At 37.0% G+C, this 27,700-nt stretch overlaps 1 protein-coding gene across 6 annotated transcripts in view; it reads left to right on the top strand.

The window, feature by feature from the left end:
- CGNL1 (cingulin like 1) overlaps positions 1-19,658 on the top strand; it is a 55,484-nt gene extending 35,826 nt beyond the window's left edge. For 3 of the 6 annotated variants that reach the window (XM_040077183.2, XM_040077185.1, XM_040077184.2), the window contains exons 9-19: positions 161-367; positions 685-789; positions 3,954-4,106; positions 4,722-4,892; positions 7,227-7,388; positions 8,220-8,309; positions 13,836-13,919; positions 15,062-15,186; positions 15,724-15,832; positions 16,714-16,877; positions 17,446-19,658. In XM_040077183.2, the coding sequence (XP_039933117.1) occupies positions 161-367; positions 685-789; positions 3,954-4,106; positions 4,722-4,892; positions 7,227-7,388; positions 8,220-8,309; positions 13,836-13,919; positions 15,062-15,186; positions 15,724-15,832; positions 16,714-16,877; positions 17,446-17,590 (1,515 nt within the window). In that variant the 3' untranslated portion in view covers positions 17,591-19,658. Of the gene's footprint in view, positions 1-160; positions 368-684; positions 790-3,953; positions 4,107-4,721; positions 4,893-7,226; positions 7,389-8,219; positions 8,310-13,835; positions 13,920-15,061; positions 15,187-15,723; positions 15,833-16,647; positions 16,878-17,445 lie in introns of those variants that run through there. The other 3 variants (XM_058422335.1, XM_058422336.1, XM_058422337.1) reach the window with 3 other exon arrangements.
- The last annotated feature ends 8,042 nt before the right edge of the window (positions 19,659-27,700 follow it).

Below are 27,700 nucleotides of genomic sequence, written 5' to 3'. Positions count from 1 at the left end.
GATATGCCCAAGGAGAAAAAATACTAAGTATTAAAGTATCTGTTACTATTTTAATGTTATATCCTAGCTGTATTTTCTGTGATGCCTTATGGAACTCCTGTTGGAAAACAGCATAAATTGTTTTGGTTTTTTTTAACGTGACATAATTTGTTTTCATTAGAGTGCTGCTGTCCTTGCAAGTGAAAAAAATGCTGCACAAGAAGAGAGAAATAGTGTAGAAAATCAAGTCAAAGAGCTGATTGAGGAAAATGAACGACTGAAGAGAACACTTGCTGAGCTCGAGAGAAAAATTGAGGAGCTGCACAAACAAATCGATAATATGAAAGGAGAAGAAAATTCTGTGAAGGAAAAATTAAAAACATATGAGGTAAGTTAAGAAAACAAGTCCTTTCAGTAGTCCTCCTCTTTGCAATGGATTCATTGTAGAATAAAAACTGACCAAGGGGAGGATGGACAATGCCATAGGGAAGGGAAAGGAAAACCAGCAGGCTGCCAAGAAGCAGGAGGCAGTTTGCTGACACGTAGGAAAGATTTTCCCATGGAAAACTGGGGTAAAACCGAGTCACATCTTGAGACTGGGGAAATCAGTGATAGACCCGAGTGCAAGGACTTTACAGCTCAGTTTACTTGTCAGATTAAAGGTCTGGCTACTGTTTCTGAATGTATCAAATTGCATCCTTGCAGCAAGAGAAGCAACAATTAGAAGAAGCTTTGAAACATGCTGAAAAGGAGGGAAAAGAATTGTTGGTGTTAAAAGCAGCTTTGGAAAGCCAGCTACAAGATATGCAGGTAAGAGCAAGAAGAATTTGGATAATTTAAATTTTAAATTTTCTGTTTACCTGAGCTACTATTGCTTTCTGTAGAGTTACATCTCATTCTTTTTGAAGTATGCCTTGTTTTGAATTTTAGACCTCACTTCAGTGTTCAAATGTGTACTGAAACCATAGCATCATCAAATTAAAATAGTTTTCTTGCTGTAGGTTTTTTTTTTTTTTTTCTATTTCCATGGATCTAGCAAAGTTATGGGGTAATGAATTGCCAAATAAACTGCCTAAGGATTCATAAATCTATTATTTTCAATGATCATTCAATTCATGAAGGTATTTACATGTAAAAGAATAAGAAGCTGTACTTGAATATAAAGAAAAATATTGTTAATGGACAAATATTAGGACATATGCTTCTCTATTTTTATGAGCCTTATTTGTGAATTTTGTGTGGAAGTGGAATATTTAATCACAAAACCAGAGACGTTTAACATGTATCACTAGGATTTGTAGCCTCTTAAATTCTGAATGAAGTCCTCTTTCCACCTTGCTCCTTAGTCCACCCAGTGTCCAGGAAAGGCTATGCTTTCTCTCAGATTAGCCCAGAAATTAAACATGTGAAGAATGCATCTACTTCAGAGCAGTGGAGAGAGATGTTGGCAGTGTTGTCTATGAGTCAAGATTGTGTGATTCAGATGGCATGAAAATTCAGATCAGTTTAGTAATGAGGGGAATGTGTATAAACCTTGAAAATGTTCATTTTGTGTCTGCAAAAGCTACAAACCTAATATTTCTTCTCAGTGATTCACCTTTTATATGAACCAAAGAAGGATGGATTTCAACAGTATCAGTTTAGAATTCTCATAGTTTTCCTTCTAGAAGCTAAAGTTTCAAGGGATTCTATCAAACAAGCCAGACACAAAAGTGAGGTACATGTAAATTGCTAGTGCCACTTTTTTAATTGAATAGATGTTTTCCCCTGCTGTTTTCAACATAAATATTGCACTTCTGTTCTGAAAATCTGAGAATGAAACTTGTCTCTATGTGGATTAAAAGCCAAGGAAAGACTGCATTAACGAGCAAGTTCTCATAGTTCAGTTAATTACGGTAAAAAGAAAACATAACAACAGCAAGAAAATACTTCTGTGTCTTTAGAACTGAATGTGCTTCAAGAATACAAGGTTTTAACAATGTGATCTGAGGCTTTTGGTCAGGATTGGTTTTTGGTTATCTTCTTTTTTGTTTTCTTTTCTTTTTTTTTTTTTTTCATTTTAAATCTGTTTATCTGCTGTCCCTCACTGATTCTTCCTGTTTGCTTGTCTCACTGATAGTCTGCACAATCACTGTAGGGGCACATTTCTCATCTCTGGCTTGCATTTAGCACACTCCCCTAAGAACTCCCTTCTGTCACAGTCTGACTCGACCTTGCTGTGTAACATGGATCAGTGCACCATGCACATCTCCTGCATCTCGATTAGCTTTGGGTCAAGGTGCTTGAAAAGTGTGGGTTTTTTTCTGTTTATGCATCCTTCAGGGCATCGTGCCAAATAACCCTGTCTCCAAATGAAAGAATTCTAGGGAAGGTGGCAGGAGAGTCTGTCTTGACATTTTATTCACAACTTATGTCTAAATTCTGGCACACTAAATTTAATCCTCTTTCTGATTCTACACTCTTGTCCACCGGATATGAGCACTAGCAGACCTCAGGATGTAATCAGCAGCCTTTTTGTTTAGAACAATTCAGCCTTTCTTTCTTTAGAGTTGTTCTAATGAATAATGTTGTGCAGTAGGTTGATTTGGCCTTGTGTTACCATTGACTATTTTGATGACAAACTGGCACTGTAATAATGTGTATCCCAGTGGAAATGTAATTCCTGCTTGTCCCATCTTGCTCTTTTACATAACAAAAATTACTTGTAATGGTGGTCTCGTACAAGGAAGGTGATGACAATACCGACAGAACTGTAACAGTTACTGGAAACAGCCAAGCCTATTCCTCCTCCATTCTGGATTTCTAGTCAGAAAAGTTAAAACTGGCATGCACTTAATTGTAATAAGACAATTTGCATTAGTGCTTTCATCTAAAATCATCCTCTATATTGAAATTTTGTTTATGGATGCTCAAATGAAACATATTTTTGTACTTTTTTGTGTTGTGTTCTAACCTCTGTTTTAGGGTAGCCACCTCTTTGTAGGGCAGTGTTTCGGGAAATGAAGTACATCTCAACATTTTTGTACCCTTGAGAAGGGAAATGACCTAATTATTATGCTCTTTAACCATAGCATGTATGGTACTCTGATATATTGAAAACTAACAATTACACCAACATTATGGATGGCAGCATCAAGTAATCTGTGCTTTTTAAATTAAACAATCAGAACATGGGATCCTTACAGTGGGTGGAAAAATAGCAAGTTTATCTTTTCATTGTGGTAGATAATGGCAGGCATCTAGAATTAGCATTGCAGAGCATTTTAAGTTGAAATACATTCTTAATTTTTAGTTATCGGCTGAGATGAATTACTAATTCTGTAAAGAGGACATTCAACTAGTATTGCTTGGAAAAAATAGAGAAATATCAGAATAATCTTTTAGGTTAGTGTGAAAACAAATGACTCCTTTTCATTTCCCCTGTTTTGTTCTCTTTTCATATAATAACACTTTAGCTTCTTCACAAAGTAATTAATTGCCACTAACGACTGGCTTTAAATTGGCAACTGACAGGCTGTTTGCCTGACTTGCAGTTACACTGTCACAGGCCAGCCAATTCCATTGAAAAGTGATCAAGGATTTTTGTACATGAAGGGCACTCAAATTAAAGATTCTACTTAAATTGACCATTGAAGCTTTCCTATAGGGCATTCAGATTTCAAATGCTGAATTTCAGTACTGTGTCCTGAACGGGCAGACACTGAGAAAACTGCAGCATTTGGATAGTTGGTAGCAACATTCCCATTGAATCATGGTTTTAATACCTGAGTTAAGAAAAGAGGTGTAAATGGACATTCAGTTGTTTCTAGCATGACATATCAGTGTTGGTCCTATGCCAGCTAGCAAACTGAAAAACCTGAAATTTGTCCTAATTTTACAGCAGCTGCTGGTATTCCTATGTTAAGTAACATACCTTTAAGGCATTAGAAAAGATGGTCTACAGTTTATTATGTGTATTTTTTAATCTATTGCAGGAGAACATCCGTTGCATTTCACAGGAACGACAGCAGTTAAGTCAGCAATTAAAAGATGAAACTCAGCAGAAGGAGCAGTTAAAGCAGATAAAGGATGAAATGGAGAATGAACAATTGCAGCTGAACAAGACTGTTGAGAAGTTACAGGAGGAGGTATGAGTTCACCCCCAAGAGGCTGCAGGCGTCCGAATATTTAACAGATAGAAGGAAATGAACAGGCAAATTGTAAAGAATTCTATATTTTTTAAATGTGTAGAAGAAAGTAAAATGCAATTTTACTACAGTATTAGTTTCTTTAACCTAGGGGATCTTATTAAAAGCTTTCAGGGCTGGAACAACGATTAGGACACCACTGTCACAAAATGGCATTGTAAACCAGTTTTGTATAAACCAGATCCCAGATCTGAGTTCAATTCTCATGTACAGTACAATGATATTTCAGAGTTTTACAGCTGATTCTCAAAATTTCTGCATCAGATTTATTGTGCCATCTGTGTGTAAACTGTACAGCTAATACTGACATATTGAAGTGTGACTCAGCTGGAAGAACTGCTCTCAGACAAAAAGAGAATAGTCTTGCCACACATGCTATTAGAAATTAACTTTACTGTTTTGTGTTTTCCCACTTCTGCATAGAAATTAATTTATTTGGGAACCTTTGATAAATTTTCTCTTTGAAAATACTGACCTGAATACTGAAGCTGGAGGAAAAGAACTTGCATTGTATTAAGCACAATAGAACCTTTTGTATATGTACTTTTTGCCCAGATGTCTGAAATGGTGGAGATCTCAAGAACATCAACTGTGGAGCTTCAGAGCCAGCTTGATGAATACAAGGAGAAAAATCGCAGGGAATTTGTAGATCTGCAGAGGCAATTAAAGGAGAAAAACATTGAGGTAGAAAAATCACGTCTGATGAACATAAGAATGCAAGATGAGGTAATGACTCAAATTCAGTGAGAAATTCTCAACTGTGACCTAAAATTCAGTGCAGGTAGTTTTCAAGATAATGAATGTTTGATATCATGCTTTTGTGTGCTCTCATATACATCATGAGAGGCTGATCTCAGCTTTTGAGTTTGATTTTTCGTGGTGGTGATCAGCATGTTATTTCTGCTGGGGAAATGGGGGTTCCTCTTTAGGACAGACAAATGCAGTGTTTGACAAATGAATGCACCTTAAGTGATATGACAATGATTCCATTGATCTGCTGTTCTTAAATGCCCGCCACTGAAGGAATTGAGAATTTAGAAATATTTTTGATTAGGAAAAACCTACCAGTTACTTAGCAAAAACAAACGAACATTCAAACATACATTCTTCTCTTCTTTCATGTGAGCCAAGGTGCAGCTTTAAATGATAAGGGTTTCTGTGCAACCAAGAATCAACCAGTCTTGAGTGTCTGCCTTGCAGTATGTAAGTTTTGCCATAAAGACAATCCAGTCTTTTAAAAATCTGCATATACCTGCTCTCCAGTTGGAAAAACCATGGGAATAAATTGGTCACAGATGTTTTCTCTGTATGGAATATTTTAGTAGTAGGATTTTTCCAGTTTAGAACTCTTATATAAGGTCCCTCTCCCCTTAGAAAACTTGTTTTAAATTAAATTTAAAAGAACAGCACTAGAAGAAAGAATAGTTCCTGTATATCATTGTGTCTTCCTTCTATATTTATTCCATTCAGAGTTGGAGAGCTTTTGTAAAGGGATGAAGACTCACAATGAAAAATGAAAGATAAAACAGTGATTTTGAGAACATAGCTCTCGAGTTGAATGAAGTTGTATGTAGATACCTACACTAATACATACATCAAATACATAAATGTATCTTTACACAGTAAAGTTACACACACACTATGTTTGCAGTTATGAAAAATACTGTGTCATCTATTACAATTACAAAATAAATACAGAGAAAAAAATTAAAAAACAAACCAAACCATTATTTGACAAAAAGATAATCCAAACAGTATATAAAGGACAAAGCAGTAGTAGTTGTGGAATTTGACATCTCCATGAGGTAATATGCTAGGGCTTTAAAATGTAGCATGGCAACTAGCTGCAAAAGAGGAAACAAAATCTAGTTAAACAGCTGGCTTTCTGGGAGACTAAATATTCAGGACAATTGAAAGTCTTTATTACCGCTTCCTCCCTTGTGTTTAACATGAAGTATAAATAGTCTTCCATTCAACATGAAAGTCTGTTGTCCTTCAAAACTCTCCTGGCTAGGTGTCACAGTGCACAAAATTTCCTTTTTGAGACTCTCATCAGAAGCCAAGGATTGGAATGATCCTGGCAGCAGTCTTGGTCCAGTAGAAAAACAATGAAACAGTCTTGTGAGGCAATATGGGAGTTCTTCACTGCTGCATCTCTTCTGGGTTCACAGAAGATACCCATCTTGAAAGCTGACAATTCAATGTCATTCTAAAATATTAAATGCATATGAAAGGATATTAATGTACAGATCCCTGCACTTACAGCTGTTCACCACATCATGCAGGTGTCAGGACGTAGCAGTAGGTAGCAAACTCTGTGAACAGTCACTGGTACATTATCTTAGCTTCATTACTAAAATAAGCTCTTGAAAAAGAGGAAGAATGTGTAAAACTGTTTAAGGAAAAAAAAAATCTCATCCTATATTGTGTGTGTGTTTCAAGTCAAGTTACATGCACAAGGAATGGTCCTGATTTCACCTAAAACCCTTTTCACTTATTATATATATTCAAAGTACCATGAAGGTTATTATTGAGGACATGCAATTGTTGAATAGGGTAATTTTGTCCTCAGCAGGTAGCCCCATTGTATCTAGTAGTTTTATATATGTATGTATGTATGTATGTATCTGCAATCATGTCATTGGTAAAATGCTGTCATCAAAGTGCATCAGACATATAAACCACATAGTTATTTAAAAACTAAAGTATTGGAGTCTGAAAAGGAAAGGAAAAGTTCCAAAGATAAAACCCTTTAGAAAATTATCAAAATTTTGGCTTTCTGTAACTTATTAAAAAGAAATACATTTTAAGAACCACACCTGGATGATCGTCAGTGTAAAACATGTGGCATGAAGCATCTCATTATAGGTCATAATCCAAGTTTATTTTCTTGGTGCCATCTTGTGGATAAAACAAAAATTACTGTGAAAAGCCAGTAACTCAAGGGAATTCCTGTCACGCTTCCAGATCTGTCGTGTTTGCTGTGAGTCCCCTTTGCTGCCATGCCTTGTTTATAGGAAGTACAGTGTGAAGTGTATGCCCATGATCTTCTTGCTTCAGATCCGTCTGATGGAAGAAAACCTGAGGGACCACCAGAGAGCTCAGGATGAGGCAATAACAAAAACTCAGTTACTGGAACAGACTGTGAAAAGCTTGGAGTATGAACTGGAAGCCAAAAACCACTTAAAAGATGATCGGGCAAGACAAATCAAACTAATGGAGGTAAGAGACATTCTTAAGGGTTTGTTTCTTTTTTGAAGAGATGGAAATAATTTTGGTGTTTCACCTGGATTCTCCTTGGAAGGAATCAAAATAGCTTCATGATGTTGAAAATCCTTGTAGCATTACTGCAGGAATTAATGTGGTACATTTTAAAGTTGATTTGTTAGTGTATCTATGTAACATATCTATGTAGTGTATCTAGTGTAACATGATATGCTCTAAATTAGAATTTTCTCTCATAATTTTAATTAACTTTTTAAAAATTAATTTCTCCTAGAGCTTATCATGCAAATTTGCATGATTTTCATTTCTAGGACCATCATTCAGAACTTCAGAAGTATTTAGAAGTGTAAGATCTGTTTAGCCTTTGATATCAGTTCATTTCAGGGGTCTGAGTAACACTGTGACTCTTAACTTCTTACAGGGCTTCATAACTGTTCAGCTCAACTAGGCTGTCATTTGACTTTCATAAACATCTCTATGTCATTGTACTCAGATGAAAAGAAATTTGTCTTCCAAATGTATAATGTAATGCAGACACTCTAAAAAAGTCTCCAGGAACATTACAGAATTTCTCTTCTATTCTTGAATTTGCTGGGAGTGATTAAAAAAAGGAAACAAAACGTTTATTTTACTTCTGTCAAACAAATTAATTCTAAAGCCTTATCTATCTGCCATCTATTTTGCTGTGTGTTTTAAGAGGCATTTCAGTTTCCAAGCTTAGTCTTTCAGACCCTTTGGGTCCTTGAGGTTTAAAGCAGAATGCCCTGATAACAATCTGAAGAAGATGGAAAGTAGTATGTTGAGGTTGCCTTTCTTTGTTCCACTTAGGACAAGTTGTCTCACCTGGAACTTGAGCTTGATGAAGAAAAGAATAATTCAGATTTGTTGTCTGAGAGGATCAGCAGGTGCAGAGAACAGGTACTTGAATAAGTTTTCCAGCTTTTGTTTAATGTTTCTATGAAAAAGTGTTATCGGCATGACAATCAATATTGAGCAACTAAATAATGAATAGCAATAGGATTTATATGTTATACTTGAGCAGAGCATGTAAATCCAAATAACCCAGGGTTCACAAACGTGATTAAATATGCTGCCTCCACATCATCACAGACTATTTTTTCCTGGTTGTTCTAACTGGAAAACAGACACAGGTTGTATATAAAGACTGAAGTCCAATAAGCCTGATGTGAAGAGTCTCTTATATTGGCAGATCACGATTTTAATCTTACTGAAAAGTCATTCAGCATAATAGATTCTTAATTTCAATGAAGGAAGAGGAGGAGCTTCAGGAAATTGTGGAATTATTTAGTGAAATCAGCTGAAATCAGGATGCTAGCCAATATCAACAGAGAGGAAGCTTTATTTTCCTTACAACTATAAAAACTGATAAAGTATTTTCCACATAAAAGATCAGTCTTTTGTTCCAGAAGTGTAATATAAGTTGATAGCACAGAAAGATGGGAAGAGGGATTTTTTTATTAATGAGGTTGTGTCTCATGGGGCAGGAAATGTAAAGGTAAAGTCATACTTGCCAAGCTAAGTGAGACCTATCATAGTAACTCAAACAAGTAACAAAAAGGTTTTTGTCTGTATAAGTAGAGGGAAGAAGTTGTGGAGACTGTATGATGAGGCCTCAGTCAATATAAAAAGTAATCCAGGTATGCCCTCTCAAATAAAGGAACATTTTACCTCTTCAGTAAAGCCCCTGAATGTGCAGGTGGGGGGAATTAGAGTGAGGGTACCAGAACTGACACCATCTTAGGGGAATTAGGAGCTGATCGGTTTGAAGACAGAGGCTTTAATAATATTATTCACCATTTCTGAAAGAACTGACATAAGAAATTATAGGTCCTATAACAAAGATTTATAATAAACTAGTGAAATAGAATATAGGGCCTGATTACAGCAAAAGTTGCCAGACATCCACGTCTGAGTAGTCAGATCATGCAAATGTTATAATAGTCCATGCAAAAAAATACAGTAATGAGATGGTCTTGGAATATCGTGGCCTAGATAATGTTCTTTGCCTTATTTTTGCTTTCTGAAGGATGTGAAACTGATTCATAACTCATTACAGCACATCTGCTGCTGTAACTCTGCATGAAGTGCTACAGCTCATAGTAATTTCCTAGAAGCTCAGGGGACAATTAGCATTGAGGTACTCACCATAATCTGTTCTGTTCTCATTTCTCTTTCTCCAGAAAAAAAAAAAGGAACTACTGACATTGTTTTGAATAGCTGTAGCTTCAGAGAGAGAACAGAAAGTAAAATCTTAGTTTCTGTGTCTTTTCAATGAAATTGTTGTTCCACTGAGACAGCTGGAGGGTTTAAAGTGAGCTACAGCTCAACTCTCACGCATCCCTGAAGCACCAAGGCACCATTACTACTTTGTCTGAACTCAGGTTACTGAGATTCTATTCGATTGTAATAAAGACTTTCTGCTGTTGTTCCATTGATATTGAACAGACTCCTAGTCAGTGGATGAAGTAGAATGTAAAGGACCTATAATAATGTGGGGTCATGCTGTTGTTAAATCAGGAAACCTTTAATACTGGAGTCTGTGCCTGTGTTGTAAACCTGGGATAAAAGTACTTCAGTCATAGCTGCTATGGAAGTTAAATTGCAAACTGAATGGAAGCCTAAAATACAGTTGGTGACTAAAATGTTACATAATGGGTAAAAGACGTGTTTATTTTGAGGTCTGGAATTTCTCATTTCACACATGAGTTATAAAGGTTGCTTTGTTTTGATTTTATGCCAGAATGACTAAGTAGTCAAATTACTAAAGAGTATTTCAGGGTCTGCTAAGCATTTATAATGACATGAGAAATTATAATGGATTTATTTTGGTAATATCTGTATTCCTCTACATTTTTAAAACTATTATAATAAATATGTTATTTTAACATACTGATAATGAACTATAATACTGAATTTTCCAGTAAAAACAAATTTAAACAACTGGTTCTATTTTACATAAAGCCGAATGTTTGAATAAACATTGGCAAGACTAATAGTTCACATTTCACTTGCCATGAAATGTTATTCTTTTTTAATTTAAACACCCTTTTGAATCTAAATGGCTGCATGACACACTGTTCTCATCTCCTCTTGCCTTGTTTCCAAGAAGTACCTCAGCAGAGTGGAAACAGAAAAAAAAATTGGGGAAAAGTGGGTCATATCCTATTAGTTTCTAAATTATAATGTATTAGTAACTCTAGAAAGATCAAAATGCTCAAACCACACTAACACAGGCACACATGGAAAGCTAGAGCACTCAGCTGCTCTTTGAATCTAAAATAAGCAGGGACAGGACATATTTTAATAAGAGATTTATTTTCCTGGGAACAAGTGAAATGAGGTATCTCTTGCCATATTGACTTTGCAAACATAATTGAAAAATCCTCATGATACCCTCATCAGTTCCTGTGTTCTGTGAAAATGCAAGTAAGAGTCTATTGACTTCAGAGTTGTTTCCAATAAATGTGAAAAATGGACTTACTAGTTTTCATGGCAATTTTAGCATAAATAGATAAGGATAAAAGTGCACTGACCTGCTTCATTCACTTCCTTTTGGTGAAGTGTTCCCAGTGGAGAGCTCTATACCTGCTCTTTAGCTGACACTGGCTGAAGGAAGCAAATGAAAATCTGGATATGAAGGTTGTTTTCAATTTTGAAGCATCAAAGGGATTTTTTGAGGTTTGGCTTTCTTCGTGATTAATCATTGGGTTTTTTGGTCACATACTTGGAAATTGTCTAAGGTATATATAAATATAAATAAATAAATAAATAAATATACACACACACTACTTAGGAATTAACAAGCAACATAGGCTGTAACCCTGTGAGATAGAATTATTATTAGAAATCAAATTGCTTTCACTGTAATGAACTCAACAGCTGTTTTTAATCCTAAAGCTGGCACAAAATGATCAAACTTCGTGAAGTCTGATACAGTTGCTTTTCTCAATTCTTTGTTAGCATTCTTCAAATCCAGCTTTGATAAGTGTTGCCTTAAGCTGCAGAAATAGTTCATTCTTTTAGCACCATTATAATGTATTAGCCATAGGAAAGGTAGAACATGGAACATGAAGTCTTACATGGTACATACACAGATTATGAACATGAAACTGGTACATCTTACTGCTGTGAAATAAGTGGAACTTCACGCACATTTTGGCAGACAAGTGCTTTTCTCCTTGGTGCATGTTAATTACATGCTTATTGCTGAAAAACATAAGATAAAAGAGTTTATATCTCTTCCAGCAAGAATTGTATCTGCTGCCCTTTTCTTTTAACAAGCTCTTGTATATATTTGCATTTAGCTTTCTGATCATAATCAGATATAGCTCTTTTTCTCTCTCCCACTACCTTTCTGTGAGGTTGCTTTTACCAAGACGTGTGCAACAACAGTAACAGTCATCTTGGAAATATAATAATTGACCTCTAAATAATTCCTTAGTTTGAATCTTGGGAAGGCTGCACAAATTTGTTACAGCCTCTGAGCACAGTAAGAGCACAGCGGAACCTCAGAGTGGTCCATTAAGCAAGTTCCTACATAAAACAAAACCCCTTTCTTCAGTCAACAGCTACATTTTTAATTAGTCATTCACTTTACCACAAATTTAGCTGTATTTTTTCCTGTGTCTGTCTTGCTAAAGCAATTACAGCAGAATAAATTCTATGTAATCCCTCACATTATAACTTTTTTCATGTGTTTCATTAATAAATACAGCTATTGTACACATGTGATTCTAATTTGTGTCTATAAAAATAATACTTTACTATATAATATTTTACTATATAACGTATAAAAGATTGTTATTATTAGGTTTCCATGTGACAATGAGAGCTTTTAAGAAATTACCCAGCTGTTGAGAACACAGCCACGTGCTGCCATTGGTATTCTAGGAGCTGTTATGACCTTAGTTTTCAGGAATGCCTTCTACTCTTCTGTCCCCATCCTGTGACATAACATATGCAACTGCATGCGTTGCTGCCATTATTTGTATTCATGTATCAACTTCCAGGCTGCAGAAACAGTGCAAATTACTTCCTCTAACCATGATTAACTAAAAATGTATTTTTTAATATTATGGTGTGGTTAAAAAATAAAAAATCATCTGCCGTACTTGTTTAACCTTCACATTCTTAACATTGCTTTTGGATTTTTTTATGCAAGAATCCCCAAGGACTTTTGAAAGACCTTTACTGAGATAAATCTGTAACTGAGAGTTGCTTAACTGGGGTGATGTGTTTATGCAAGTTCTTCTGTAACTGATGTAAAGCAGGCAGGAATGCCGTGGCCACTGAAATCTTTAGCAGTTGGTTTTTTTGCAGGTACAGTAGTTGATACCGATATTCCCAGTGTTCCCCAGATGATCTGTATCATCTGTGCGGTGTAAACCACAAATGCTGTGGTAACATTCAGTGTGCCTCTAAAAGCGTTTTTAGAGATTTGCAGGGAGTCTCAGAAAGCCTGGAAGCAAGATTAGTATTTCAACAGCCTTACAAACTTTGTTCTTTAGCACCAAAGTTTCAGTAGCAGGTGTTAGGCAGCTTAGAGTTTTTCTCTGAGCTCAATTTTTTTTCCAGTCAAGTCCAATAGTGAGGTAAAACAAACTAATTCTGCATTCTTACTTGAGTCTCTATTGATTAGGTAGCTTTTTAACATCTTTACACATGGAGAATATATCTTCCTTGTGGTTATTGAATATGGAGCACAAATATTAACAGAAACTGTAGAAAAAGTTGTCTTTTAACAAAACAAGCAAAACCCACCTCTTCTCCAAATCCAGAAATTGGTGCCCCTCCAGTACAACAAAGCTAAAATTGACGGGAGGAGGGGAGCAATGTTTGTATCCATCATGCAGCAGAGCCTGTTGAAAAAGAGCTTTTACTGCTCCCATACATACAGAAAACTGCAGTTCTCAGTGGAGTTCTAGGCATTTGTCTGCAGGTACCAGCTTGTTTTTAATAAAGAGAAACTTAGACTAGCCAGCAGCTTAAAAGTAAGATGCTGTTTCAGACGTTCAGACTTAAGTATGAAGAAAACAAGTAGAAAAAATGTTTGAAGATGGATGTGATGCTCCAGAACTCAGTGTCCTGCCACGTGATGTGTCTGTCATACAACAGCTTAGAGTTCAGTTCCTTGCTTGCAGAATGTATATGGTAAACATCAGTAATATCCACTGTGGATATGACAGGGAGGAAATGTCTGGAAGGAGTACTGGGAATAACATGGACTTCCTGAAGCAGAAATTTTTGTCCAAGATTGTAGCTGTAAAGCTCATCTGAAATCATGTATATGTCTTGAGTTCTGAGAAAGAACAGATTGCTTATAGCATAGGTATATGTAGTTTATGTAGATACATAAACACAGTATCATATAGACAGACGTTATTTAAGTCTATTATTAAAATTTCTGCCTTCTTTCTCGAATAGATTGAACAAATGAGGACAGAGCTACTTCAGGAAAGAGCTATAAAGCAAGACTTGGAGTGTGACAAAATTTCATTGGAAAGACAGGTAATTATGTCGGGTTTTAAATTACCACCTTTGGAGGAGCTGTTCTGCCAAGGCTAAACAGTACTTCAGGAACACTGTTGAAGATATAATTTCAAGTAATTGTGATTTTAGTTGAGTGTTTTCTTCTGTAGTAGTAAAGAATTCTGCAGTTTAGTGGTCTTTGAAAGCAACATTGCTTATCATAGCCCTTAGGTGTGATCCAGAGGAAAGCTATCTCAACAAGTCATAGTATTATTTAAAAACTCAAGAGCAGAAAACAGATTGTAATGGGAATTTAGAGAACAACATGCCTAATTAGGTGCCTTCAATTATGCGACATTGATCTAATCTTAATTGTTTGAGAAAAAAGAATGCCACCTACTGGTATATACTATGTACATTCTTATACTTTAGTTCTGATCTTCCTGTCACTGTCCTTTTTTCTGTGTTTGAGACCTGAGATCATGCTTTGAATTTTTGTAACAAAGAGCTTTATTTTTTTGTTCATCATGTAACTCTTTATTTGTTGGGGGTTTTTTGTTTGTTTTTTTTTTTTCTGTCAACTCTTTGACTGGGTCCCCATTAAAAACCTAGCCTGAGAAAAATATAAGTGTAAATTTTAGCAAAAAGTCTGCTTTGGTAAACCTTTTTTGAACTATTTTTGTAGTAGGAGTAGCATTGGAGAGTTAAGAAAGGCTGGGGGACACCCCAGTATAGTTTTAATAAAGTAAAGTGGTATTGGATGTAAATAATTTCTTTGTTTACTTGTTCTAGCCATACACCAGTAATTTACAGGGCAAGAACACAGAATTTTACAAAACAATTGGATGGAGCATAAGACAGGTCTGACAGATTATTTGAAAAAAAATTGGCATATTAAAAAATACTGCTGGAAGGGACTTGCAGCTATCTGAGGTTTAAGAGTCCATTTAATCCTAAAACTTTAACTGAGGCTGAACAGTAAATTCTTTTCAGTAAGTCACAGTAGCAGAAAATTTGTTTGTAGTGAACTGTAAAATCTCAATGACTTTCCATATTCACTAAATACTATAGTGATCACTGTACATACTGATGCATGTTTTCCTGGAGACATGAATTTGGTGTTGAGGTGCTATTTGTCCATCTGAGTAAGTGTGTATTAACCAAGTGTGTTCCAACTGTAGAACAAGGACTTGAAGAGCCGAATCCTTCACCTGGAGGGTTCTTACAGATCCAGTAAGGAGGGACTTGTTGCTCAGATGGAGGCAAGGATCACAGAGCTGGAAGAACGACTTGCAAATGAAGAGAGGTAAAACCAGTTATGTCAAGATCAAAACATGCACATGTATGTTTGTTATTATGGCCTCTTGCTAATATTAAATCTCTATTGATTTTTCATCAAATTAAAATGGTTACTGTTTCATAAAAGTATTGCAGGTTTTCTTTTTGACTGCAAGCGCAGTAGAGTTTGTCTTAAAATTTAAAAGTGGGCACAGTGTTAACATGATTCCACAGCTCCTTATTTTATAAAAGTCTAATATCAGGAGCAGGCTTAGAAATATAAACTGTTCTATATGAGATCACTTTCATGTTCACTTTTTGTTTAATCTCAGAGGAGTATATTTTTTGTTGCTAAATGTTGCTGTGGTGATAGAAGAAATTCTCTGTAATCATTTCTCCTTATGAACAGATTTCTCAATATGTTGCATGGCATCAGTAAATCTAAGCAGGGAGCCTAAGAATTTATTTAATTCTTAGAAGATTGTTAAGTAATTTTGTCAGGATTGGGAGTATTTCAGTTCCTTTTTTACAAACCTATCTTTTGTTGGTTTTGTTTTTTTCCTAGGGATAGAGCCAATTTCCAACTAAATAACCGCAGACTTGAGAGAAAAGTGAAGGAGTTAATGTTGCAAGTAGATGATGAACATCTGTCACTGACTGATCAGAAGGACCAGGTAGAGGGAAAGACTAATATGCAAATATCTGATATTAATCCTACTAGCATAAACCATCATGTATAAAAGATACAAGGCGAATGGAGGTAGATTCTGATTACTCTGTTTTTTATTAACTCCCATTTAGTGATACCTGCAGCTGCCACTGCATCATGTGCTTTTGTCTAGTACTAAATTGTTATTGATTTTGAAAATTATGAAAAGAAAGCAGTTACAAAGCAATCCTTATTTGAGAAGTAAAGCAAATAGCAGACAGTAATTGATCCTATAAATACACCAACAAGTAGTGCATTCTGTTTTGCCACCATAAAATTTTGTTCAAAGAAAAAAGCTGTTTACTGTTAAATATAGGCTGTAAGTCTAAACACACACTGATGTTCTAATAGCAATGTGCTCTACCATTACTTTGCCCTTTGTTGATTAAAACATGGTTTGTTTCAGCACATGAGCCAACATTTAATATTCTGCCTGGAGAATGAGCAGTGTGTTTCAAATTGGAGACATCCATTACAGGAATGGTCTTAAAAAATCCTCTGTGTTTTTGAAATGTATTTTACAGTATCTGTCTGTTGAAGCTGTTTAACTTCGACACACTTATAACTCTACTCTGTCATAACTGATAACCAGCTCTTGCTATCACATAATACTGTCTTACTCTACCAAAGCTTTCTTTGCTTGTTGCTGGGTTTTCTTTGTAAAAAAACATATCACATTATTCTTCCTAAAGTCTAATGCTGACTTTTAAATATTTCTGAAACAGAGGATTACAGTGTCACTACACTGGCAAAGTTTTGTCTTTATTCTCCCTCTCATAGATACTGGAAGAATAAAATTCCTTTGTTAAAGTAGCCCTCTAATCAGATGACATGTAAATATTGCAGCTGAGTTTGCGTTTGAAAGCAATGAAACGTCAAGTTGAAGAAGCTGAAGAAGAAATAGACAGACTGGAAAATGCTAAAAAGAAACTTCAGAGAGAGCTTGAAGAGCAACTAGACATAAATGAGCAGTTGCAAGGACAGCTTAACACTGCAAAAAAAGAATTAAGGTAGGATGAGTTAGCAGCAGCAGCTTTGTGTCACAGCACTTCTCACATATTTGACCCCTTGCTCCTGTAGTTTTTAAACTGAGTGCTTCCTCTACAAGTTTGTCATCAGCACACACAGTTTGACACAGACCTGTGAAACTTTCTAGTTGTCCCAGCCTCCTTTCCAAGATCTCCCTACTGAATAAAGTCATTGAGGCAGGGAATATAAAATGGAAAAAAAGTGGTGGAACTTGACACTCTTACCATTTGTAGCAGTAAAAATTTCCCTAATGGCTGAGGTACAGTCATCCTAAGTTAGTTTTCCTTGGCCATCTGTGAACATCCTGGTGTGCAAAGTTTACAGTTTCCTTTCTCTGCCACTTTACTTAGAGGTGTGTGAAAATGTGATTGTTCTGTCCTGTGCATGTTTCCTTCATGTAAGATGTAGTCTATGATAAACTACCCCTGCCAAAGCACTTTGACATCCTTCAAAGATGTAAATCCTGCCTGTCAATGTTTAAAGCTTTGTGTAAGTGTTCTGTGTGTAGATGTCCTGTTTTAATAGCAAATCTGTGTATTTTTGTTTTAGTAGACTGAAGAAGTCACCAAGTAAAGTGTTGGCTGATTCTGATGATGATGACGACTACGACGACGATTTCAGCACGGATGGAGAAAGTCTCTGTGAAGTACCTTCAGGAAATAATTTCTCAAAAGATGATGACACAAAAATCTAAATAAGTATGGATGCAATTCCATGAAAGTTCTGGAAGAATAACATAAATTATCAAGAAACTGGATATTCTAGAAGCCAAAAGACATCAAGGGATTTAAGAGTTGGGAATATAATGTTTCCATCCATACTGTGCCATTTTCTTATTTAGATCTCTGCTGTTTATTATAGAAATCAGGATTGCATTATAAAACAGCTATAAAACTACATATATATAAAAATATATGTATATATGTATAACTGCTACTGAAAACGTGAGGATAGTGTTTCACTTTGGAAATGGAATTTTGCTAAAATTCTGTTCAAGTAAAAAGCCATCTGATAGTAATCCAAAATTAGTTGTTAGTTATTAAAGCTTTTCCCTAAAATTTAGGAAACTATGGAAGATTATTTAATAATTGTAAGTAAGGGGAAATTGTGTATAAAATGTAAATATTTTTAATTTGATCTTTTTAATAACTACTTTAGTACTATTTTGTAAAATTTCAAATATTATATAAATCAGTTTGGTATGTAAAATCTTTAAGTTTATATTGAATGCTATGTTTGGGTTTTCACTCTAAAGAAAACAAATGAAAATGAATACCTTTCATGCATTACAGAGCAGATTCATAGTTCCTGGGCCAGGAAGTACATTTTAAAACCAGTGTAGGTTTTATTGTATGTGTTCTGTATATTAGAGGTCAAATGTTAATCCTGCCTGTTGACTTTAAAAGGACCATCACATCTGCATGATGAGAGAGGCTGGGCTTCAACTTCCTTGTAAACTTCATTTGGGAAGCTTTCTGTTCTTAGTAGGGAAGGGTGAGAGTGATGTCAGTTATTACTTGATATCTTTCATTACCTGAAAGGAATTCAGTTCTGCCAGAGGCAGAATGTTATAGGCCTGCTGATTTGAGGACATTGGGACAGTCTTATCTTGCAAGTTTCTAAAGAGTCCCACTTGTTCCAGTATAATTACTTGTGGTCTTTGAATTAAGCACATGCTTAAATCTGTTAATTGATATGAAAATTTTGTGCTGCTGGCAAGAAATTGCACCAGGGAAACAGAAAGCATGTAATCTGATTTTTCTTTCTAAGTCCTTCTTGACCATTTACTTGTGATATATTGCAGTGCATGGTCATATCTGCAGATATATGTTAGTATTTCAGTTAACAGAAGTATCTGTATTTTGGGTTATCCATCTATTCAACAAACTTCATGGGAAATTTAAAAGAAAGAGCAATGAAGAATTTATTTTAAAAACATTTTCTATTTTGTTGCTAAAAATATTTTTTGCTATTTGTATGACACCGGACTGGTTTTACTCATTTGCAAATCTAGAATTCTGACGAAAGGGCATTACTACAAAATGTTGTTAATAAACCATAGTTAGGTCCTGTCTATTTATCAGTATTTGTCCTCAGTTACAGGTTAGCGAGCACTTGTTCATTGATTTGATCAAGTAACCATGGAATTGTAAAAAATACTTCGAACTGAAGTTTCTGGGAGGTTCCATTATTCCCACAAAGGAATCCGCTGCAGAGGACAAATTTAACAGCTCTGACAAGTGAGGCTGGCAGATGTGATTAAGGCAAAAGTCCTGACAATGGCAGTATCCATTTTCATACAGCTACATGAAATGAAACTCCTGCCTGCAAGGTCAGAAATATATTCCTGCCTAGCAGATCACAGACTCTTTGCCATGGGAAATAATAGGAATGACATAATTGTAATACTTGGTCTCTGAATCTTGTGTCTTTTCTGGTAACATACACATGGAATAATTTGCAGTATTGACAAATTACTATTCTGACATCGCAGAAACAGCCTTTCATCCAAGAAGACATGTGCTATGCTGTACTGACAATCATCATAGAAACTAATGTGATTTATTTGTTATTTCATTTGCATGTTTATGTAGACTTAACTTCAAGCAACTGATTCCAATCCCCAGTACTCTATACTATAATGTTCATAGATGACTTATTTCAAACCACTGGAAAAAAAATCACTTAATATTGCATCTACCTCCAGTTACACTAAACTGTAAAAGAAAAATTCACTTAAAATAAACAGTCAGTGCTCTCAGTTCTACTTTGTGCATATAGCTTGATATGACAATTGAATTTCATATAGAAGATGTGTTTAAAACATAACTAGAAAAAAATTATCTGGGAAATACTGGTGTCGTAAACAAATTTCTGCATTTTTTTCTCTTTGGATAGCTACTTTCTTTGTACCTTGTAAAGCAGATGGCAGGTGTAACATCTAGAAGACTCCTCATTTGATCTTAGAAGGAGGAAGACAATATTGTTTGCAGACTCCTACTGGCAGGGATCCTTCTTAGTAAACCTCCCTCCCCACCTGTGTTTTCAAAAAAAGGACTTGTCTTTACTTTGTTCATTTGACTTGCCAGTGGCATTTCCTCTTTAGAGTTCTCAAATAATGGGACTAAACATCTTAAGACACTGAAAAGGATATTTCAATTCATTCACCATGCAGTTGGTAGCTCTGTTTCTTGATACATGTTAACTGTGGTGATGGTAAAATCATCTTCATTCCCAAAACCAAAATTTATATTGGTTTACGGTCATCTTATTTGCTAACTCCTCCTCCTGTTTGCTCTGATCAAAGCACATCTTCAGGAAAATTTTAGTTTAGAAAAATTTTTCCTGGTTTTTTCATGTAATGTATTTTTAAATGAATTTCAGAAGAAGCTCTTGACCCATAAAAGGAAGCAAGGGGTGGGGGCTATATATAAAGAAACATGGTTACAAGGCATTCAGTGCCTAGAAGTTTGCATAAACATCAAAGTTTCTAGAGAATTGCAGAGATATGGCTTGAATTCTGAGCTGCAGAGACCTTCAGTTTTCTTCCAAGGCACTATAATATCTCTTAAACAAACAGACCCAAGCTAAATCATGTTTTCTATAAGCCTAAACTGATGACTTTTGTAGTGGATGCTTGTCTCTCAGTGTAAGTAATCTATAGTGAACAGTGAACTTGTCCTTTCTGGGATTAATGGCCTTGGTTTTCTGAGTCTGTTTTTGTAGATAGGAGAAGACAAATTACTTATACAAGAGTTTTTTTATGCGATAAATCACCAATATTTGACAAATGCTCCAAGATCTTTACATGGCAGCTTCTATACAGTACAAAATATGGAAATGTTAAACAAGTGAAGAAAATCCTCCTGTCCTCCATAGACTCCTCACTCACTAAGTGATGAAATTAAAGATACTGATCACAATAATGCATTTTAATGCCCTTGAGTTTATAAGGCATCCCTTTTCATAAAAGCATTAAGATCTTTCAGACATCACATCTCTTGTTAGTGCTGAAGAAATAAAAAGGAAAAGTTGTCACCTTGCTGTCCCCTGTACCTGTTTTCCTGCACTGCACTTTATTTAAGAAAACTCCTGTACTGTGCAAAGACTTTAATTCATCACTGTGCTTTTTACTGTTCAATCACCAGGCATACTTTCCCCCCACAACTCCTGGTGATGAGACTGTAACTTGTTGATTAATCTGTGTATTCCTCTGATTTATCCTCTTTCTTCTCAACTTAATTCCCTTTTCCTGATTAAATAATCTGTTCTGATTTATAAATTATTTTCTAAACTGTTCCAGAAGCCATGTGTTTATCTCATTTTTTACAGACCAGCTGTGTGCTTTGCTGAGTGAGCTACCCAGTGCAATAGCTTCAGCTTTTAAGCCTTTTCTGGATCACACAGCATATTTTAGTAATTAAATGTTGATTCTCTTACTGGAGCTTCCTATCCTGTGAGTAGAGCTACACATTTCAGCTGCTTAATTTCTACAAACTGCACTTATCAAGTAACATTGCAAAATGTTCAAAGACTTTGCTGAAAGAGCAACATTCTTTAGAAACTGCCAGGGTTTTAAACACATTTAATTTCTTCTTTTTTGCATAAGGTTCTGACTAGGTCACATGTTTAACCCCCTGACCCTACTATCTTATACTGAGGGAAATTTTGCTGTCATCTCAAAATTTACTGATGAGCACTGGGCTGTTGAGAAAAAGGGATAGAAATTAATAGAAAGGGGTTTTTGTATTACAGGTTTTTCTTTTAACATGTAAGAAAGGAAAGACTTCAGGAGAAGGGGAGTGAAGTTCAGCAGACAAGGCCAAGTGCAGTAGTCAGTTTGCCTCACCCACCTCAGCAGCAGCATGGCAGCCCTTGAATGGTTGGTACCAGTGAACCTTATGTGAGGCCAGCAGGGACTGTTTTATGTAAGCTGGAACATTTGATCTTTTCTTCACTTCTAATAACAATTTACTGCTTTATTTAGATCCTGAAGCTTCATGCCATTAGCAGAAGAACAGGCAATAAAAAAATTTACTTAAATTCAGAGCACAGGTGGAGGATGAAAGTTTAAGATCTCCAAGTTGTCAGTAAGAAAACTATAGGAACCCTTCTATGTGAGTGCAGAGGAGGAACTCATTACAGGTAACCTGAGATTTGCTTTGCCTTCTGTGTACTTCTACTTCAGCAGAATGGGCTTTCTGAACAATGCTCCATGTGTTAGGTTACAAAGCTATTTTCACTAGTTTCAAGTACTTCTTTCATCTTGGTTGCATGCAGGCTGGCTAGGATGGACCCTACCAAAAAGAATATGGGAAGTAAGGAAGAAATACAGGCAGCAGGAAAGATTCAACTCGGGATCCAGTTCTGATTAATTTGATTTTGACCCTCCAAAGGGAGGATCCTGGCAGACATCTGAGAATGAAGGTCTGGCTCTGCAGTAACCAGCAGGTTCTGTGGAGTGTCTTTTCTGCAGAACAACAGCCTTAAGTCTAGATTTCCTTTCTTTATGAGGAGTTTCAAATCTGGTTTTCTTCAAACAAGAAAATGGTTTATTGTGTAACAGGTACAATGGCTAAGAAAAGTGGAAAGGAAAAAAAAATAAAGTGAGTTCAATAAAGCTATGTAAAAGCAGTAAAATCAGCCAACCAAAGAAAGGAAGTGTCCTGAATTAGGCTATGTGTACTTTAAACACAGCCCACTGTGCCTTGCTCTTTCAGTACATATTGTGCATGGTGTCCAGCTGTTTTAGAGATAAGATCAAATTCATAATTTAGATCAAAATGTCCCTCCCAAATGTGAACTTCTTAAGCATTACTGAGTCACAATGGAAAACTATGATCTGTGTGAATATAACAAACCAACTCAAAATGCTCACAAACTTGGAAATTCGGTTTTCTAAATGAAACAGGTTCCATTTAGAGACCCTGCTGGGCCAGCTGCTTACAACACAGCAGCCCTATAAAGGTGCAGGTAAGTGTCTCAGGACTACCAGTCTGTGCTGTGCTTTCTAACACAGTACCTGGCTGATAGTCTCCTTTGCCCTTTCCAGTCGTGGTTCTTCGTCAGTGAAGTGCAGACTGCTGGAAGACCCAATGTGTGGCTTAGATGCATCAGGTCAGAGAGGAGGTGAAGAGACCTGACACCAGATGTCTGGGAAAGAGAGTTAACATGAGCTTATTCACAGCAGTTACAGGTTCCCAGGTGCTGACAGAGAGGTGTGGCTGTTGGGAACTTCTGCTTTTTTGGCAAGTTTACAGTTTTGGGGTATTTTGGTCAGAGGATAGGAAAGAAAAAAGCTCAAGAAACACCCCTGTCCCAGTTGTACTCTCCAGGTGTCTGCTGCATCTTCTCTTTCTTGTGGGTGAAATCTGTGCTATGTCCCTGGGATTTTATTTTACTTCACTTTTTGCTGACCATGTGTCCACAAGTACAGAGGCAGGCAGTATCTGCAGTCTGCTCTGGTGACATTGCCAGGGTGGTAGCAGAGGAAATGTCAGGACGCACTGTGGCCAAGACATCAAACACCTGTCTTTCAGCTTTATTTGAGCAAAATAAGGAGCTCTTTTACTTGTGCAATATCTGCTTACCTCGCCTCTTGGTGAGTGTTTGTATTCACCTGGTGGCTTTTACTGTAAAGCCTCACAATGCTTTTCCAGGGAATGCAGGTGCTTATGGCTCAAAGCCGGATTAGCCAAGCCTCGGGAGGCTGTGTCTAAACTGCAGCATCCGTCCGTGTCAATGTGCCATTAAATGGCATTAGCAGCTGCAGCTGAAGGGCAGTGCAGGTGGAGGAAGGAAACTCAATACCGGGAAGCTCAGTCGGTGGTGCAGTCGGCTCAGGTCTGTTCTGTGGGGTGTCAGCACCAGTGCACAGGGAAATTCCTGCATTGAATAGGTCTCCACATTGAGTGAATAAATAGTCCTGTACCTCCTATGCCTGCCGAGCCTAAAGCACTAGATGATCAGGTAATTGAGCTTTGATTCCACAGACTTTTGTAATGTCATTTTAGCTTTTCTTCTCAAGTATATAAAAATACCAACCAAGCACAGAGGAACCATGCCTCTTACTGCACTTGTGAGTGTGCCCAGCTGCCAGCTGTGAGCCCTGGGAGGATGCTCAGGATAAACTGAGTGGAGACAGAGTCAGATGCGAGCAACACGCTTTAACTTTGATTGGCACTTTATCTTGTCAGTGCCATTTTTCTTAGCACCTTTACCATTTTTATGAATTAGAAGTAATGTAGAGGGAAAATGGGGCATTAACACCCAATTAACTTTGCTGCTCCTCTGAAACTATTCTGTGCTTAGCAGAGCTTGGCATTTCTCGCTCTTTGAGAAAAAAAATACTGGTTTTCGAGGGAAAACGTTTGGAAATGTTCAAGTTGGGAACTGCAGTGGAGCCCAAGACGTTTCGGGGAAGTCGCGGGGGAGCGCGGCCAGCAGGGGGCAGCAGAGCGGGGCGGCGAAGGGGCATCTTCGGTGCCTCCGTGCAAATCCGTCCCCGCTCAAAGACAAGACAGAACAGCCAGGTTGTGCAAATCACCCCTCCACTGAAAGACAAGACAGAACAGCCAGGTTGTGCAAATCACCCCTCCACTGAAAGACAAGACAGAACAGCCAGGTTGTGCAAATCACCCCTCCACTGAAAGACAAGACAGAACAGCCAGGTTGTGCAAATCACCCCTCCACTGAAAGACAAGACAGAACAGCCAGGTTGTGCAAATCACCCCTCCACTGAAAGACAAGACAGAACAGCCAGGTTGTGCAAATCACCCCTCCACTGAAAGACAAGACAGAACAGCCAGGTTGTGCAAATCAACCCTCCACTGAAAGACAAGACAGAACAGCCAGGTTGTGCAAATCAACCCTCCACTGAAAGACAAGACAGAACAGCCAGGTTTCCCTTCGGGAAGTAGTCTGCTGCTCCACGAAAATCCTTTTCAGTGTAGAACCAGAGTCAAAGTAGCATTCAGATGTTAAGGTGCATGAAGTGACCGATGTGAGAATGAGGATGGTGCTTTCCTGTAAAAATGCTGTTGCTGTGAGTACTCAGATACTATTGCATGACTCTGTAAGAAGACAGAAAATTGAGCGGTTCGGAGTCTGAAGAAATTAATTTATAAAGGATAGAAAGAGCTCAGAGTATGTAGTCTTGACAGTTCAGTGACACTGTAACAAGGTGGCAATCGCCAGGATAGAGCAAAGTACTTTTTTGTTTGTTTGTTTTATACAGCATGATTAGACACACTGGTATTGGTGGTGGTAATTTATCAAAAGCCAGAAGTTCACAGCTGATAAGAACACCCATTCATGATGACTGGAGTTATGCCAGACAAAGATCAATCTAACCATACCATCTGCATGTGTGCTCATGTGCCTGTTCTGCACTGCAGACATCCAGCCAGAGACGAGGAAGTTTATGTCAGGTTCCCATCAGGGTGAAAACTTCAGCCAAAAATGTTTCAAGTCATTGTTTTTCTAGATGCTTCCATTGTTGTCAGAAAATCACCCTCAAACTGAAATGATTCCAAATGATGATGAAATACTGCTTATAGCTACAGCAGATTTATGCAGAAAAGGCATCCTATTAAACAGGAATATTTGTTTGTATGGGTAGGATGCAGAAAGCACTCTAGTTATACTCATCTTCCTTTGCAATTTACACCCACGTTGGGAACTGTCCTTTGCATAAGCCGAGGAGAGGAAAACAATAATCTATTGAGAAATCTTTAGCAGGAAATGTTTAGCAGGAATACAATTATGGAGGGCACTTTAACATTCTTTTGTCCAATGTTAAATTCTATACAACCTTTTTGTCTGTGTTCTCTTCTCTTGTTAATCCATCAAAATACTAAATGTGTGTATTAGGAGAGGGAAACCCCAAAATTCATAGAGACTCTGTAACTCCAGTCATATGAGAAGTGGTAAATGTACCAAAGGTCTCAATAAGACCTTGCTAACCTGTCTGCTGTCAGAATATTTTGGTGTACTTTTTATTCTAATCCTTTAGCAAAAGTACAGTGTCATAGGATAGTGGATTAGGATTTTGAAAGTGTTTGTTAGTCCAAATGGTTTACTAAAAACAAGTTAGAAAATCAATAACCATCGGGTGTTTTCAATGTATTTCAGTGCATGCTATTAATATATTATAACCTCTGTTCTACAAAAGTAGAAATTACTGGGAATTTGGTTATTGATTGTAGAGGGAGGAGGATTGGATCTTGTGTTACTATATTAATCACTGGGTAAATGTTTCTCTAAAAGGCAGGAATATAGAAATTTCCAGGGGCAGACTGATGGTTTAACATCCTGTTTTCAACAGCAGCCAATTCCCAGGGCCCCATAGGAAGGCAGATCCCCTCCTTTTCTTCCCCCCATGTCAGTTGTGTCAGTGACCACTGTCAGTCTCTCTCGGGTAAATCTAGCTGATAACTCAGGTTGATTTCATGCCAGCCAGCTCACCATTCTGCCTGACCCAAACCTGTACACCCACCCACAACCACGTATGTATCAACCTCTTCCTTCAGGGCTTCTTCACTCTGTGACCTGTGGCAGCAATGGATCTCCAGGTTAATTATAGAAGGCAATAAGATATTGCCTCTGTGCTACTTTAATTCTATTAACCCACATTAATATCCAGAGCATCTCCGTTTACTTCTCAGTTATTATCAGGCAGATGCTAGTAAAAAACGAGAGCACAAGTAGGGCAATTTTCTTGTCAAGATTTTTGGTGTCTTTCTGTTCTTGTTCTGCACCAGGGAGAATTGGTGTTTCAGACAGATCTGTTCTAAGCACTCCTTGCTATCCATACCCCTCCTGTATCTGTTTTCTCTGCTTACATCCAAACTGTCATGCATGTGACTGTGTATGTGTGAATTTTAAAAAGCTTTGTGAGTTCTTCTTAGACAAATGGGAAAAGAATACCCCTTGCAGAAGCTGCATTTTGAAATAAATACGGCAGCCCTATACTGTTTGCTTTCCATGCAAAGCTGAAACAGAGAAGAATTTAACCACACCTCTTGATATGCCATTTCTGTTTACCCCTGCAAGGTGATAAAATTCTGCCCCAGCAAGAAATATAGGAAAATGTGCCCTATGAGGCCAACTCAAGGAGGCTTAATAGACTTCCATGTATTAGTCCAGCTACTCGGGTAGCTTTTCAGTGCTTCAGTAACTCCTCTCAAAGATTTCCTGAGGTGGGAATGGTGTTCTATTATCTTATAATAAACTTCTCAAAGAAGTAACCTAGGTAGGCCAGAAGTGCAGCAAAATGCCTAAGCATGGTGAGGTTATGATAAAAAGAATAGCAGCTAATTGTTCAGGGAAATGCAATTTTCAAATTAGTGCTAATGACAGAAGTCTTTACCTCCTTCTGGGCTGCAGCATCCTGAAGGATGACACACGGGAAATCTGGGGAGTGGCCATCCAGATTCAGAGATACAGTGTGTGACCAAAGGTATGAGTGGTGAGGTGTGTAAATCCATTTCCTTCCTAGGACCAACATCAGAGAGGAAGTCCCCTAAGTAATAGTTAGTCATTGTGGCTCAGCTGTTATTAATTATCTTCACTATTTAGTCCTTCCCATGTTCCCTCCTAATAACTTTAGTCTAGTTAGACCTGACATTATCTTCTGTATTGATTATGACTTTACTTCTTTCTATTATTATGAGGACTTAGGCACGGAGGAAATGAGACAGTTCTTGGTGACAGGATAAGAAAACTTTGTTATACTGTAGATACAGAGATGTCTGTTAGAATGTTTTTGGAGCTGAAGGGACTGAAGTTTCTTGATGAAGAAGGT

The sequence above is a fragment of the Hirundo rustica genome, chromosome 13 (assembly GCF_015227805.2).
Source record: "Hirundo rustica isolate bHirRus1 chromosome 13, bHirRus1.pri.v3, whole genome shotgun sequence".
In the NCBI taxonomy this organism is placed as follows: domain Eukaryota; kingdom Metazoa; phylum Chordata; class Aves; order Passeriformes; family Hirundinidae; genus Hirundo; species Hirundo rustica.
This window is presented reverse-complemented; position numbering and strand designations above follow the sequence as displayed.